General features: G+C 36.5%; 1 protein-coding gene across 1 annotated transcript; it reads left to right on the plus strand.

Annotated features, from left to right (window-relative positions):
* Positions 1 to 6,430: 6,430 nt before the first annotated feature.
* On the plus strand, positions 6,431 to 9,383 carry Cxcl8 (C-X-C motif chemokine ligand 8). Its single transcript, XM_004629241.2, has 4 exons — positions 6,431 to 6,570; positions 7,469 to 7,604; positions 7,868 to 7,951; positions 8,364 to 9,383. Exons 1-4 carry the CDS (start codon positions 6,507 to 6,509, stop codon positions 8,383 to 8,385), a joined length of 306 nt encoding a protein of 101 aa, XP_004629298.1. The 5' UTR covers positions 6,431 to 6,506; the 3' UTR covers positions 8,386 to 9,383.
* Positions 9,384 to 17,169: the final 7,786 nt, after the last annotated feature.

The following is a 17,169-nucleotide window of genomic DNA, read 5'->3' on the forward strand; positions in this document are numbered from 1 at the left end:
CTAGAGCCTGTGGTCAATGATTTCCTCCTTCCTGGTTTATGGACCACAGGAGAGATTTAATATCCCAAGTAAAGTGAGAAAGCCAAGACAAGTTACGTGAGACTAGTCAATTATACTAGGTTAGGCATTTAGTCATCTAAAAATCAAAGGCACAAAAATCAGTAATTCAGGCAATAAAAGGTGCCAGATTATAGGGAAATAGAGTAAGAAGTCTTTCTTTTTTTGCTTTTTTTAATATACCAATTACACACAAGGAATGTAAAGATTAAGAAGTTTTATATTTATTTTTCCCATAAATTTGGAAGACTCACATATAAATCTATACACAACCACAACTACTTTCTAGTTTTATTTCTCTTTTACTTGACAGAATCACATGGTTTTTCTTACATTTTATCTGGAGGAGCTGCAGGAAATGATGGAAAAACTCAGACACATCTCTCACTTCAGCCAGCTTATGTCGCTGGTCCTGTCTTTCAGCAGATTTAGCGAGGAAGAGACTTCAGTTGGAAACAGCTCAGCTCTAATCTTTTCCTGTTGCTAGTGATTCACACAGGCTGCTGTCCCTCTCTTATCCCATGTGCTAGCTTTTGCCCTTACCCTAAAGCAGCCTGGAAGAGGTTAATGGTGAATGGAACGACTGGTCATTATTCTATCTACCCACCATTGCTAAATTGTAGCATGAGCTAAAAGTGTGCTTTTTTTATTAAATTCTCCTGGGCTTATATAAATAAAATAATTGTCCTCCAGGGAGAACAGAAATATACAAAGATAAGCCCTTCCACTTCCTTTTGTTTATACTGCCCTCTGTTTAGAGCAGTTATGACAACTGGGGAGTTTGTGTGTTCATTCAGGAAATCTTCACAGAATATCTGCAATGCGCAGTCACAGGCTGCAGGCTTGCACCAGGGTAAATAGGGCTGAATGCTGTCTCATGGGATTTCCAGTCCAGCGACTGAGACCATGTCAAGAGAGATCATTGTGTGTTCATCGTGTTCATGGGAACCATTTACATGGAATTCATACTCAGGCCAAATTGTATCACAAATACTTCAGCAATCTCTATGGCCAGCGTGGGCAGAAATAGTTAAGGTGAAGCTTATAATTTTGAAGCCAAAACTTTTAAAAAAACCCAATGCTATAAAAAGAAATGCTATAAAAATCAGAATATAGGAATTACAACATAAGCCATTTAAGCCATTTGATTCAAATCACCCTGGTTTTTAAAGAATCACAAGTCCACAAAAACCATTTGTCAAAATAATAAAGGAAATCTGAGGAAAAAAGAAAATTTTCACCATATAATCATACCACCTGTTCAGGGTTTCTGTCTTTTATTTATTTATTTTTCATTCAATAGTGGGGATTGAACTTGGGGGTTGCATTTGCCAGGCAAGCGCTTATTCTACTGAGCCATCTCCCAGGCCCCTGTCCTGTAATTTATAATGCAACAAATTCTCTTTCTACCAAATGATATTATTTTCTGTGATCTTCACTTGGAATGAAAAACCCTTATTAAAAATAACATATAATCACTGTAATTCAAAGATATCTTTTACTATAAACACATAATAACAATAGTAAAAAATGCCTAATCTTTTCAACTAAATCTAATAAAGAAAATAGATGTGCACATATATTTGTTCTATAAATTTAACAAAGGAACAAATGGGTACAAGAATGCATTATTTGATTTTTTTCATGTTAAAAACAGATTGACCTTAGAGTTCCCAAATCCTTAATAAATTCCTGTTTGCACACTAGCCTTTTCCTCTAAGCCTGTTCTTCAAATTCCAAACTCTACTGAGTTAGTACTAGAAATGGAATTCAATTCTCTGTGCAGATCAGTGGTTATAATACCTTTTTTTGCACATAAAGGTGAGTTGGACTATTAGGCATAAAACAGATTTTTTTTTGAAATCTTCTATAATGAAAAAAAAAACAGTTAGATATAAACTTTAAACAATCTACTGTGTTGAGACTGTATTTTTTGGTTGGTAAACTTTTAAAAACAAATGTTCTTTCACCCTGGAAGGAGGGAGGTAAGTGTGATGTTGCAGCCAAGTTATAGGAGGCAAAAGCCTTATTTCCCACCTGCTCCAGAGTGCCAGGTTCCATCCTTGGCATCTTCCTAAGGAACTGACTGTGCTTTCTTTTCTTTTTTTGTTAATTTTATTGAGAAACAAATAACAGTGAGACAGTTTCAAATATGATTAGTAGGACAGTTTCAATAATTACATTGCATATTATTGTTTTTGTAGTGGTTATGCATATTATAAGATACAGACATGATATCTTGCCCAAACACTATTAGTACAAATCTTTCTTCTCATTGAATTAAGAGAAAGTATATCTATCCTGACTATTTTGAATATACAGATATAAAATGATCCTTCATTTGTATCCCTTTTTTGTTTAGTTTTTTCAGAGATGGGGATTCCATTACCATTTAAATATTGTAGGTGCATGACTTCAGCAAAATAATCCAATATAGTCCAGTAGTCCATAGTAGTAGTGCGTCATCCATAGGACTGGCAATGTCAGAAGTTGTTGGCTTGAGGCTTTTACAGCTCAGCATATTAATATGGCTTTACTTGACAGTGCTTTCATATTCAGTTGAGGAAGCTAAAACTAACTCGGTGAGATTAGCAATACTTTGCAAAGCCACTTGGCTAATGCTAAGTGAAGGTGTGGGAAAGTGCAGGTTCACTGTATTTCAACGCCTCTGTGTCCCCTTGAAGCCAGGCTATTCTGATTTGATGCTGCTCCCAACCAGTGTGTTCAGTATCTGCCTCTCTGTCTGGAAAGATTTTGGAAAAATAGAGCTCTGATTTAAATGAAGAGATACTTCTAGCACGTGGACCAACTGTACTTAGTAACTTTACAAACTCTCAGTTGGAGGCATTTGGATTTGAAGGCGAATCTGAAATGTCCTTGGGGTACTGGACCAGATCATAGAGCTGAGAATATGTTTTTAGTCTATCCCTTGAGACTAATTGACCAAAATTTAAGTAGATATGTTTATGGTATGTTTATGACTTTTAGCATGTCCAGCATTATAAGTTGCATTCATATATGTTGAACAATTTGGTTAACCTATAGGTTTGGTAAACTGAGACTAAAATCCTCAATGGAGGATGTGAATTAAGACTTTAATTTTGAATTCAGTAAACAAATGTAAAGGAATCTCTGATTTTAGCAGCATCAATTGAAGCCTAGATACAGAACCAGCTCACTCAGGGTCTCTTGGTTAATGATTATGGGACAAGATTCAAACTCAAGTCTGTCTACATGTGAACCTCATATTTTTCCCGTCTCTTTCTGCTTTGCTAAGTGGATGAAGCTTTGCTGAGGCTTACACAAAAGCCCACACTGTGAAGTGTCTGTTTGCAGTGAGAAATGGAGTCTCAGGTGATCTGACACAGAAGGAAAACATTCAGACTTTTTGTGAGGAATTGGATGCAAAAGAGCTATGCACAGATGTGGGAAAAGGCAAACACTATCTTTGTCTTCAGTCTTTCTACAGCTTCTACCTCTTGGATGATAAGACTGGATCAGCACCTAAGTGATGCTTATGGCTCAGGAGTTGGTTGTTGGAACCAAATAAGCAACTTAATTGCAAGTTCCATGAGTCATGCAATCACCTCAGAGGGTGACAAAACATTAGTTGCACTTGCAGTTATGTGCAGCTTTAGTTAACCTAAGTCTTTACCTGCTCTACGTTAAGGCAGGATATGCTTAAACTATACTGCTGCTGCTTGATGCAGTGACTAAAAGTGTTATCTTCACAGAAGCAGACTTGGATAACCTCACTGGCCCCTTCAGTCACTTAATCTTTGTCTATCCTCACCTCTTATGTGGGAGGTGAATGTCCTAAGACAATGCTTTGAAGGTTACATTGTGAGAAATGAGCAGAGGAGTTTCTGCCTTGTAAATACTCTATTTTAGTAAGTGTAGGTATTAAAACTCAAATGGAACCCACTTGCTTAACCTCTAAGGATGAAGGTGGGCTGAATGAGGCTAAGACAGGGAGATAGGGAGATGGAAATAAGGAGTGAAATAAGGTGCCTGTGTATGTGGGAAGCGGCAAAATTGCAAAAGTAATTCTCAGGGAACACTAGAGCAGTATTTGCGCATGTTCTAAACACTAAGCATATCAACAGTGCCAGTGATGTAGTCAGTTTCTGATGAACTGAATGAGCTATGCCATGCTGTGTCATTAAAAGCACGTCAATATCAATGATGAAAAAGTGTTCTAAAAGTGTGTGTGTGTGTGTGTGTGTGTGTGTGTGTGTGTGCACGCACGCATGCACATTGGGTCCCAGCATTCTTTTCTCATTACTACACACACATATTCCATCTGGTAAGCTTTTTAAGAAATCCTGACAGACCATGTCCTCTGAAATCTCACTTGCTTCCTTCTTGCTTTGTCCTCAGTGGCAAAAACAGTCCTCCTGGCATTTGTTCCTCTCCTTGCTCACCAATATAAGTCATAGTTTTAAAGTTATTTTTTCCTTCAGAAAACTTCATTTATCAAAATTGTACCAAAAGTTCCCTTTGTTAGTTTTCAGAACACACCCATCCCCAGATGGTTATGCTTGTGTTGCTCATCATCTGGAAGCAAGACTAGGCTGAAAACTTCTTGCAGTCGTGTACTGTATTTTATTTATTGTATTCATGCCTCCTACAAATACCATCAACATGCTTTAAGTGAGTAACTGGGTTATTAAGTTTCTGAAACACTAGAGTTAAGAACAATGGGAATACTTACTTTGCTAGAATACTTACTTTGCTGTAGAAGAGTATGGAATTCGGGAACTGCTTGTCCTCAGCCTTGAGTTGGTTGCAAATGAAGAAGTAGGACTGTTCACAAACTAACCTGTGTGAAAAGCATTTGAAGCCAATGTCCTTCTCTACACATTCTTCTGTGAGTGAGATAACATCTTCAGAGCACAGCCTAGGAAGAGAAATATTGAGCCAAGCCGGATGGTGTGAAACCCAAGTGAATCCATCTTTTCATGACTCAAGCAAAATTCTCGCTCTTGTTCTGACTAGAGGTCGTAGATCTTCATCAGTCAGTGTTGGTTTCCTGGGGTGAGGGGCATGAAGGAAGCGGGGCTGCACCTGAGTTTGGACACAGGGGTTCTCTCCATGCTCAGTGTGCTTAGTGCATTGTTCACACTGCTGTGGCATTACGCCTAGAAGCCCAGGACCTCACTGCCCAGGGCATAAACGTATCTCTGTGTTGCCACTCACACCTCATGCCCAGCACCTGCCCTGGCTATGCTGCCTGCTTACTTCTCCTCCTGTGAAGGTTTTCCCATCCTGAACACCCTGTTTGAGCCAATTTTTGAAGGGTATCCCTTTCTGTCCCTACCTGGAATTAATACCACATCACACCTCTATAACACACTGAGTTCTATTGTGGCTTCCTCCTCATAGACAAAATGATAAGAAAAATTATTTAGGTTTTCCACTTTTAGATACTCACATTACTCAGAATATTACTCAACAAACACTCGAGGAACTGAATTATTTCTCCGGGTAGCAGATGTGCTCATCAGTGCTATTAACGTCCCCCAAGAAGTAACATTTTTGAAAAGTGGTGATATGTTCCATGAGAACAGTAACCATTTCTGGAAGCTCTCTAATGGTGTTTGTAAATAGGATCACAAGTCCGCATCTTGTACAGCAATTAACCACTAAGAAGAATATATGCAGTGTATTATTTGTTGAAACTGTACTTCCGATTTGATTTGAAACTGTCTCATTGCTATCTGTTTATCAATAAAACTTTGAAAAAAATAAAATGCTTAGAAAAGCCCACATGCACTGCATACCCAGAAATGTAGTTGACAGAACTACCTTTCCTGTCTTCACAATACATTTAGTTTGACTAAAAAAGTTTAAAAAGAATATCATGCTATAAAAAGAGAAATTATGGAACCAGACAAGATAGTGTACTCCTATATTCCCAAAGAGAGAGAGTTAAAGGCCATTTTAGGCAATGTAGTGAGACTGCCTCAAAAAAAAAAAAAAAAAAAAAGGAAGAAGAAAGGTTAACCAGTAATGTTCTTGATCTGATACCTCTACTTTCTTCTCATGAGGTACTACAGATGATCAATAGCCATAGATAAAAAGGGATACCGCTGACAATAATTTATCAAATTGAGAAACTCAAATATTTAAATACACATTTATTAGAACTACTGTAAAGATTAAAAGACACTTCAGTAACCCTGAAAACGTGATAAGGAACCAATCGAGGAAGTGAGATGACTCAGGTTTGGCTTCAGGGGCAGGCCGGGGTTGCACGTTGTGGAATTTCCTCTGACATAATGTGAGGATGAGGGTGCATGTATTTTCTAGTGTTGAGATGCTATAAAAAGCCAGAAGGGCTCTCCGTCCAGCACAGATCCTAAGAGGCAGCAGAGAACAGGAGCTTTGAGCTTCGAACACAAGAATCAGCAGGAAGCCAGAAGAAAGCTCTCCTCCTCCGAGCCAACATGCCTTCTAAGCTTGCAGTGGCCTTCCTGGCAGCCTTCCTTCTCTCCACAGCTCTGTGCGAGGGTAAGCAGCTCTTCTAGCCACAGCGCTCTCTTGTGTCTAAGTGCAGCCCTCACCCAGCAAGGCTGTCCTTCTTGCATGGACAATGAGCATCAGGAGGAGAAAATTATCTCTGCAGCTATTTAGTGTTAAGTTTTATTTTCTTACAAAAGGAAAAAATTTGATCAATGTAAACATTCAGTTCTTATAATTGTGTGTGTGTGTGTGTGTGTGTGTGTAATTTGCATGATATCTCAGTGAGGGCCACAATTACCCAAATTATTTATTTGTATTGAGCAAGATAACTCAGAATTTAACTCAATTTACTGAGTACTTTATTGAGAAATTTCAGGTAACTATCAATTCCTGTTTCACTGAAGGATACTTTGATTATAAGATTTCTTTTCCTGTTATAATGACTATTGGATTTATGCTTACAGCATGTGGTTTTTGTATTTTTGCCTTTAAGCACTGAGAGTTTTACAGACACATGACATCTCTGTGCATCTAATTTATATTTTCCATTAATTCTTTCTTGAAGTAATTTGCATATTGTGAATATTTGCTTGCCTACAAAAATTAACATTCTGGTATTGTAGAGGATTATGTGATATTGAATGAAAGACAGAGGACAATGAGAATATCTAAATTAAATAGCACAAAAAAACTCAAACTCCATATAGAATGCCATTCTATGTTCTCAGTGATACTTCTTTTAGAGTAAAGAGAAAAAGTGACTTGAACTACTATAGGAAAATATCTGCCCTTCAGCGTTAGCAATGGGCTCACTGGAAATGTGAGCCTTTCTCCCGTCTCCAGAGAAGAGGGCTTACAATCAGGGATGCAAGAAGGAGTCCTTAGCAGAGCTATACCTGTTGGTGGAGTCAATCCTTAATCTTGACTTTGTCTTTTCTTCCCACAGTTATGGTTGTGACAAAGCTTACTACGGAGCTTCGATGTCAGTGCATCAAGACTCATCCCACACCGTTCTCCCCCAAATTTATCAGAGAATTGAAAGTGATTGAGAGTGGGCCACTCTGTGACAGGACAGAAATCATGTAAGTGCTCCCAAAATGCTTAGAATATTTGCTGTAGGAAATTTAGGATGGATCAAATTGCAGGCATCCAGGGCAGCTGTAAGCACGAGAGGAGAGCAGCAAGCAGGGCAGGGCAGCTATGCTTGCCTAGGTGACTCTCAGTGCGGTGTCGCCCATACCTAGTAGCTAACGGGTGCTTTGGACTTAGGTTTTCACCACACTTAAGGAACTGTGATAAGAAAAGTAATCCCTGATATTGATGGGAACTGTGCCTCTCATTTCAGTGTGACACTCAGTGACAAAAGACAGCTCTGCCTGGATCCCAAGAAAAAGTGGGTGCAACAGATTGTGAACATATTCTTGAAGAGGTAAGTTGTTGCTTTTAAACTGAACACCTTTGTTTATTATGATGTGTAGTCTAAAATTCGCCTTATGCATTTTCTGATGCTGCTAGGAATCTCTCTTAATTACAAAGGAAAACTGGCAGTGATAGTGAATTTGTCTGAATTCGCTGTACTTGTGCTCTGCCTAGCGGAGCTCAGCTTGTGCCTGAGTCCTGTATCATTGTTAAATTCCCTTTGATTCCCGAAAACATCCTGCATTAGATGGCAACTTACCTGGTCTCCTCATTTACAATGGGCATGACAGAGCATTTCTGACATATGAATGTCTAAGACCACATTCATTCATAAAAGAAATAGATTTTCAGGAACTCAGCCTTCCTCCTTATTTGAACAGTGTTAATATTCAAATTTTAAATTCTATTTTATCTATTTTCAGGGCTGAGAACAAAGATTCTTGAAAGAAAATGCACTCTCCATGACCATCAAGAAACTCTCAGTGAAGACACCATGGACAAACAAACAAATCTACTTCATTTCTTCCTATATTGCATGGATCTGCTGTGAGGTTGCCAGCTAAAACACTGGATGCCCAACTGAGTTCAAATTTCAGAAGACAGTGAATAGTTTTTTCACTGTACCATGCAATATCTAGGGCACGCATATATTTGAAGTTATGCATTTTAATCTATGAAAAATTGTATATCTTATTTTAACTATAAGGGTCTTTTAGATATTGCATGGGACATTGCAAAAAGGGTGAAATTGAGATCAAGGGCTAGGAGAATAGGTGGCCTTCCACTACAGGAATTGGTCATTAGAAAAGTGATGCATGAAGCATTAAATGATAGAACAGCAATGTTTTCTGTAAATTTAAATTTAGCTAGAAAATCCTGACTATTATGAGTTAAATCTGCCACCCTAGTTCTGCTGGCCAGGACCCTGGTGACCTGCCCATCTGCAGGGAGTTCTCTTCACTCCTCATCCGAGGAAGAAGTGTCCTCCACTGTCCTTCCTCACTGGGTGAGATGGGGACATATGGGAGCACTTTAAATTTTTTCGTGATCAAGTAAATTATCCTGAAGTGTAACTATTCATCTATTTATTATTTATGTATTTATTTAATCATCCAATACTGTAACATCTCTGCATGAATTTGAAAAAGTGGAGAAAAAAAGAAACATAGTTGATAGGGTAATGTGATGTCATAGTAAGTTATTATTTATTTTAGATATTGAATGATATACTCAAGGATTTTTGATCAGGCTATCCAAATTTTTTAAAAAATACAAATAAAAGGACAACTAGTTAAATTTTTATTTTAATTTAAAAATAATATTGTCGTGTGAGTACATTGTTTATCTGAATTTTTAGTTGTGCCAACCATCAGTTTTGATATCCTCACACTTGTCTTTTTAACTTAAAAATACTTTTATGTTTTCATAAAGATATTCTCTACTGCTTTTGATACCATGGAAATGATAATGTAAATATAAAATGTTTAAAATATAATATACTGTCGAAGTCATCAGGTCTTTGTCTTTCTTTTATAGATTAAATCTGTTAAGAATATTTTATATTAAAACCACAATTTGATTTTAGAAATAATAAATACTTATCCCTTAAAATTTTACATGTGGTGTTGGACATTATAAAACTTAATTGTACCTTGGCACCACAAGCCCTGCGGGCCCTTTCCCTGGGTGTGCTCAGCCAGTGACCAAGTCAGGGCGTGGTTGCACATGCTTGTAATCCTCGGGCTGGGGAGGCTGAAAACAGGAGGATCACTACAAGTTTGAGCTGATAATGAGACCCTGTACTCACTCACACACACACACACACACACACACACACACACACACATGCACACACACACATGCACACACACAAAAAAAAACCCTAAAAAAATTGTAGAAAAACGGATCTTCTTTACAACAATGGCTTAAAAACAGTAGTTACTTCCATAGCATGCTGAAATTATCTCAGTGTTCCACTGTATTTCATTTCACAAATAAAGACGACCTAAGATTTTCAATCAACTGGTTTATATGTCTGAATGTTTAAGCATAGCTGGTCACTCAGTTAAAGAAGGAAGATAGTACACTTTATAAGGTGCTCATCAGTCATAGAGAATAAAAGTGAAGCAGATGAAGAAAAGGGCTTAAAATATGATCAAAGACCAAACATATTTGAAACAAAAATTTGGAATTTAAAAGTATAATAATTAAATAATGCAGCAAATGAATTTCATAATGAACGAGGCCTTCCTTCTAGACTTCACATGTGTGATCATGGTAAAAAGACTTTGCAATTGGAAGATGATCCTGGGTTGTCTCTGCTGACCCAGTGTAATTGTGTTTTTTGGAGGCTCAGAAACAGACTGGATGGAATGATGGAAGGGAGGGCTGAAGTGCTGCAAAGAAAGCCTGAGTCAGGCTGGATAGGTTATCCCAGAGGCCTCAAGGTAAAGCAAGGGTCTCTGTCCTAATTCCCTCAGGAAGGACTCAAAAAGCACACTTAACCCTTCAAGTTAGGGCTTCTGCCCTACAGGATTGTGAGATAGTCCTTCTGGATTCCTAAACACAGGGAGAATGATGTGGTGGTGCTCTAGCAGCATTAGGAGGCTAACACGATTGACAGCTGTCAATTCAAACTGCTAATAAATACTTTATACTCATAATCTCACTATCTTTCTTAAATAATAAGAAAAGCAATAGAGAAGCAGGGAGCAATTCATAGAGAGGGTTTAAATATGTGGCTTTCAAAATTAGCAAAATTTATAAATATATAAAAATTGAAAATTCAAGGAGAAATTCTGATGAATATTACATTTTGAAACTTAACTCAGTGGAACAAATACTTACACTATTATCTTTCCAAATCTAACTTAAAATTTTTAAATAAGCTGTAAAATGTTGTGACCATTTAAGAGATATCAATTAATTCTCTATTGAGAGAAGATAAGGCCAGGCAATTTGCCATATGTCATTCACAATAGCACATGAAAATTATTTTTAAAACAATATTAGATGAAAATGTTTAAAAATCATAACCTTTCACAGTTGAGAAATGCAATGCTGTTTTAATAGTTGAAGATAAATTAACAAAATTATGACAATAAGAGACAGGGAGAAAGCACTTAATGATCATTGCAGATTCTAATATAACTTGAGATATGAATTAATATCCATTAATATTTTAAAAAGAAAAACTTTAGTACTGAGGAAAAATTTAAACCATATAACTGATTAAATTAAAAACTGATGGCAGATTAATATTTAATGGTAAATGTTAAAAATCATAAGATTTAAGATTAGGACAAGCTAAGGACTGTATTCTCACTACTTCTACTTGACATTTATTAAAGTTCTGCACAATAAGGGGAGAAGAGAGTGAAGATTTTAATTAAATTCTAATGAGTAGAAAGACACAGGATAAGTCATTTATTACTAGTATGATTGTCAAGATAAAACTTAAAGATAAGTGCTTGGATTTAAATAATCAAACTGAGCATAATTATCTGTATACTAGGAGCAAGCAGTTAAAAATATCCTGTATAAATTTGCATCACCATCTAAATCAGTATGGAAGAAATTTAACAATTCCATGTAAAGACTTTATGAAAAAACTTATGCTTTATTGAAATACATCAAGAGATAATATTGTAAAAGAGGTGCTACTTCTTCCCCAATTAATCTATGATTCTAATGTAATTTTTAATAAATCCCTAACATTTATATGTACAAGTTGTCAAGATGATTTTTAAAATGTTTTAAAGTAAGAGACCCAAGGATATCTGAGACATATTTGAAAAAAGTACAAAATACTCTAGTAGATACTGAGGCCATTAAGGCCCTGGAGCCTCAGTTGTGTTTGCGATAGTAGCAGTTATTGTACTGGATACAAAGAATTGGATGAAGTGGCTCATTGTACTGATACCTAATCAATTGATCTTGTACTGGTAGGGTTTTGAAAGACTTGCAGGAAGACATAGGATCAGGTATTTCATTAATCAGCTTTATGTAGTCTGTTGACCTAAAGTCCCAAAGGGTTACCCATTCCTTTCATCTTAGAGAACATGCTGTAAGACCTTTTGATTGAGAAGAGAGCCCTCTCTTGTTTTCTAACCAGTTGGTCCCAATTGCAACCTACTGTTCCTATACATTTAGCTCTTCATAGTCATCTGGGTATTGTAGTTGCTACTCTCCTTGTAGGTTGCTACCACCTATGATATGGAGCAAAGCCCACTTTCTTTTCCAATTTCAAATGCATATTAACTCATCAGTGTTCACTGCAACAGAATTAACAAAAGATCTACAAATGGTGCACTAGCAGGAATCAACTGGAACTCAACTCTTGTATTGATTATTCAGAAACATGTTAATCACTTCATGATCTTGGACCCAGTTATGGAGCTCTTATTTTTCTTCAGAGTTTTGTCTAAATTTCATTTTATTATTTTCCTCTTTCAATTTAAGAGATCTTGTTCCAGCCTCCTCTGCAGTTTCTCATCCTGTGAATCTCACAGACAAATGGGTAAAGGTGATGACAAATGAATAGTATCAATAAAATAATAGAAAAGCTTCAGGGCTATTTGAAAGCATATCACTAAGGGTTATCTAACATAACCAGCATAGAGTCCTATAAGACAATCAAAGCTAGATTGGAAATGATAAGTTGGAGTCAACCACACAAAGGGAAGAGGCATATGCAAGTGTGTAGGGAGGAGTAGTCTAGACAGTAAGAGGGACATCATCTATAGATAAGACGATGATGTGATTGGAGAAGTGAGAGAATTTCAGCAATATGTCTGGAATTTGGTATGAAACAGAACCTTTTTTTAAGGGTTTAGAATTAGAACTGAAAACTTTTAGTGTATTCCAACCAGTTTCATTTCAAATTATGAGCACTTTATGTTACTTTTGTTCTGAAACTCTTTCCAAAAGGAAGTGGAAAGCCACAAAAACAACCTAAATGTCTAATCTTAGAAAAATGTTAGTGTCAACTGAAAATTGAATCAATGAATTAATTCACAACCTTATGTTCAGGCATAGCGTTGCACATCTATAATCCAACACTTGGAGGCTGAGGTGGGAAAAACACTAAACTCAGGGTCAGGAAGTGCTACATAGTGAATTCAAGACCAGCCTAAATTATATAGTGAGATCCTGTCTCAGAATACCAAAGCAAACAAACAAGCAAACCAAAAACAAACTATTGCCTCTTCAATCTAATCAATATCACATCCTGAAAGTAAGTTGGTTTTTTTTTTTTTTTTTGTTTTTTATTTTTTATTTTATTTTTTTGGTGGAACCAGGGATTGAACTCAGGCCCTTGAGCTTGCCAGGGAAGCACTTATTGCACTGCACCATCTCCCTGGCCTTTTTTTTGTTGTTGTTTTTTAAATCACCACAGCCAGGCATGGTAGTGCACAGCAGTAGCCTCAGAACTTGGGAGGCTGAGGCAAGATAATTACTGTGAGTCTGAGGCCAACCTGGGTTACATAGTGAGCTCAAGGCCAACATGAACTATATTGTTTGACTTTGTCTTAGACAAACAGACATAAAAGACTCCAATTTGAATTTTAGTAAAGAATAGTTTTAAAAATTCACTTCCCAATTTCCTTTTATCACCTTTAAAAATGCCAAGTGATTTTCTTCATTCACATGTCTATATTTTCACTGACTGTAAATAACAAAATATTTCATCAAAAAGACAAGTACACAGATGAAAGTAGAATTTCATCATTATATAATTGTAAATAATCCAAGAAGGAAAAATGAAAAAGGAAAAGAGATTAGTAGACCATGAGACAGAGAAAAGGCAATTTGTTGAATTGAAAAACTTGGCTTCAATGGTACTACTAAAGTTGAGTGTAAATGGATTATATTTATGTAGACACAGACTTAAACACAAATGTAAACATGAATGCTATTACCACAGACCTTTGATCCACTTGTATGACCTTCAAATTACAAATCTAATCTTCCTAAGCAGAAGCATTAACATAAATGTATAAACACATAGACTGAAAGATCTGAAGAGATAATAATGAAGTGTTTATCTTAAATTTTCATTAAATATAAAATACCATAATACATGTATTGCACATACAACATAGAAAATCAAGTAATTGTGAAAATTGCTATGTTTTAGATAGATATACATTCAGAAAGAGATCAATTAGTTTTCACTACCCAAACAAAATAGTCTCAAGATTTTGGTAAGTAAATGTTTTAGTACAAAACAGTGGTACCTTCATGAACTTAATTCTTCCCATGATTGTGGTTGCAGAATTCATTCTACAATCCGGTTGTAACCAAATTGCAAACACATGCCTTAACCCTAACTTTAACCCTGACCCTAACACTAACCCTAAATTACTGAGCAATGGTTGTAATATGTGCCTATCTACGATGCTTATAATTTGTTGCAAACAAAATTGCTTATAATTTGTTGCGAACAAAATTGTGGAACTAATTCCACAGCCACAATCATAGTAAGGATAAGTTTCTGAACTGAAGCACCACTGTACATCTATTGTTCCATCCACACTAGGTTGAAAACTTCAGAAGAAAGAATGAAAAAAAATTCACTTTTTGCATACGGTGATAAAAATTACTTAAGAGATACTAATTTTGCAATAACAAGAGAAAGCTCAAGAAACCAGTAAATTCTCCATCATGCTTTAAAAGTCAATCAGGCAGCAATTGCCTCAAGTTTGGCTGAACTTGTAGCAGTTAGAGAAAACAAAAAAGTTTTCCAGATACTGGGATAGACATGAAATTAATTCTACTCTTTGAGATTAACAGAAAGCACAACTAAGACTTCTCCAAAAGATTTCATAAATATAATCCAACCCTTCTTATGTGTGGAGAAAGGGAGATTTTTGTCCTATTTGTATTTCCTTAAACAAATATCCTGCTGAATAAAAAATAGTTATAAGAGTTTATAAAATTAGTTGTGAGGTGATAGATGGACAAAAGTACATATTTGATGGAATAGTGAGATGAGAAAATATGCACAAATGCTTCTACACAGTGTGCTTCACATATACCAAGAAAAATGGGTTGCTTTCCAAAATACCATGGTAAGTGGATTAGGATAAACTTTTGAACATATATATCAATTCTATTTTATGGAGTGTGGATTTGGCTCAGGTTTTAATTTTATCATATGTGGTTCCATTGTCTGCACTCTGAGTTAATCTTCTGCCACACATTCTGTTACACTCTGCCTTTAATTTCTCACAGTTGATGGATTTATGGAAAAATACCCTACAGTTGCAGACCTCTGTCTAAATCTAAGTATTATTTATGCTTCTGACATTATCCATCCTGGCTTTTATGAGTATCCCATTTAGAATGTGTTTAGGCAGTGGCAACAATTCTGGTCTGCTGTGGTCTCCAAGGATCTCCAGCAGCCTTAGATTGGTGTGTGTGTGTTGCCCTCACCGCCAACTTTCCACACCTGTGCTTTTCATGTAGTACCTGCAAGTCATGCTATGTGAATAGCTCATTTCTGTTTCTAAACTTTCTCAAGTACAATTTATCACTGATTCTATTAACATATGTTTCTGACATTAAAAATTCATACCCTAAGGTCACCCTGGAGAGAATGAATAAGTTTTAGAATTAGTCAAAGAGATCTGTGAACTGTATCAATAGGTGTGTGTCAGGGCAACATTGCACAAGGCCAATAGTTTCCAGTCATGCTATAGTTCTAGTCTAAGGAGGCACTAGAGTGATCATTGCTCAGAGTAGACTAAAATTAGTTATGATTGCATTTCTGTAACAGCAGTGAAACACTGGATATTTTATGTCAACATGGTTTACTGCTAACAGTTAATGACAGGAACAATTTTCATATAAATTTTCTTTGCTTTCAGTATAAATAACTGTTCTTCCAAAACACAGTAATGTTTATATTCTACTTTACATAGTTATTCTACCATTCTGAAATGAAATGAAACGTTGCCACTGAAAGTTGTATATACACATGAAAAGTATAATTAAAAGCTCAAATAAAATCCTTACAGAATCTTCTTCATAGAGGATACTTAGCCGCACAAGTTCAAGCAAAAAACTGTTCTTCTTCAAGGAAGTATCCCTTTATTAAATTTTAATGTAAAAGACATAAAAATAACATGTATATCACACACACACACACACACACACACACACACACACACGGCATTTCTGTGCTTGCTGGAAAATCCCACTCATATTCTTTTATTTACTAAAACACTTGAGAAAGGAAATGTTGCACAATTAAGACTAGAACTGAGAAAGTTCAACAGGTTTCTTTATGACAGGCTGAAGGAAATCTTGAAAGTAGGTCTTCTAGTCCTAAAACCAAGCCTCTCTCCATTGCTTCCCAGTGTTTAGCCAGGCTCATTCAAATCAGCTTTATGATGTCTGAGCTGAAAACGTCACACAACACATATGCATAAACTATGATATTTGGAAAAATACTCATCAGCACTATTTATTTGACACAGGTACAAATGTGCTGCATCCCACAGACACTGGTGAATGCTGCGCTGCCCTGAGTCCTCATAGACAAGTTGTATTTCTGAGTAAGAGTTTGTAACTAGAGGTGGCTGGATCCTCCTATCCTTCGGAAACTACTGACACAGGGCCGCAGCACTGCATCCAGGTCTTTGTAGGAGGCCAGAATCTGCCCCCACAAGCCTCGAGAGATTCTGTAATTTGCTCATTTTTCTGGGGCCACCATGGTGCAAACCTCAAGTGTTCTCCAGATTGCACCCCAAACTCCACTAACTACAAGCAGCCTGTATGTTTATAGCCCTGACTTTGCTGGGGAGGGGGGAGCACAGGAAAGGGATCCTCGCAAACCATAGGTCCTTCTGTGTATCTCGCTGATTCTTCTCTGCTCTCTGTGGCTTCTTCCCTCATCCCAAGTTATACTTGCTCACATAAAATGATTCTCCTTGTATTTAGCGTTCCTATGAAACACATCCTTTATTTGCACATTAATGCATTTTGTCAAAAGTAACAGTTTTATTACTTTGTTTTCATAAATGAAAACTTTTATTCTCCTTGTGTATCTGTCCGTCTCTGTTTCTTTCCATTTGTGGAGAATGTTGCACTATGTACGTGGAAAAGGTTCATGCATTTTTAGTTTGCCTACGGCATAATTATCCTCAGCAAAACATAACTGGTATTTATGGGAAAGTATCTGAATTGATGTTAATGAATTTTTTATAGGAATTGTTGTCACTG

This window comes from Octodon degus, unplaced genomic scaffold, assembly GCF_000260255.1.
Source record: "Octodon degus isolate 3935 unplaced genomic scaffold, OctDeg1.0 scaffold00028, whole genome shotgun sequence".
Lineage (NCBI taxonomy): Eukaryota > Metazoa > Chordata > Mammalia > Rodentia > Octodontidae > Octodon > Octodon degus.

Coding starts and splice junctions, on each gene's coding strand:
- Cxcl8 (XM_004629241.2), top strand. CDS start 6,507: ATGCCTTCTAAGCTTGCAGTGGCCTTCCTGGCAGCCTTCCTTCTCTCC. Junction 6,571..7,468: donor CTCCACAGCTCTGTGCGAGG/GTAAGCAGCTCT, acceptor TTCTTCCCACAG/TTATGGTTGTGACAAAGCTT. Junction 7,952..8,363: donor GTGAACATATTCTTGAAGAG/GTAAGTTGTTGC, acceptor ATCTATTTTCAG/GGCTGAGAACAAAGATTCTT.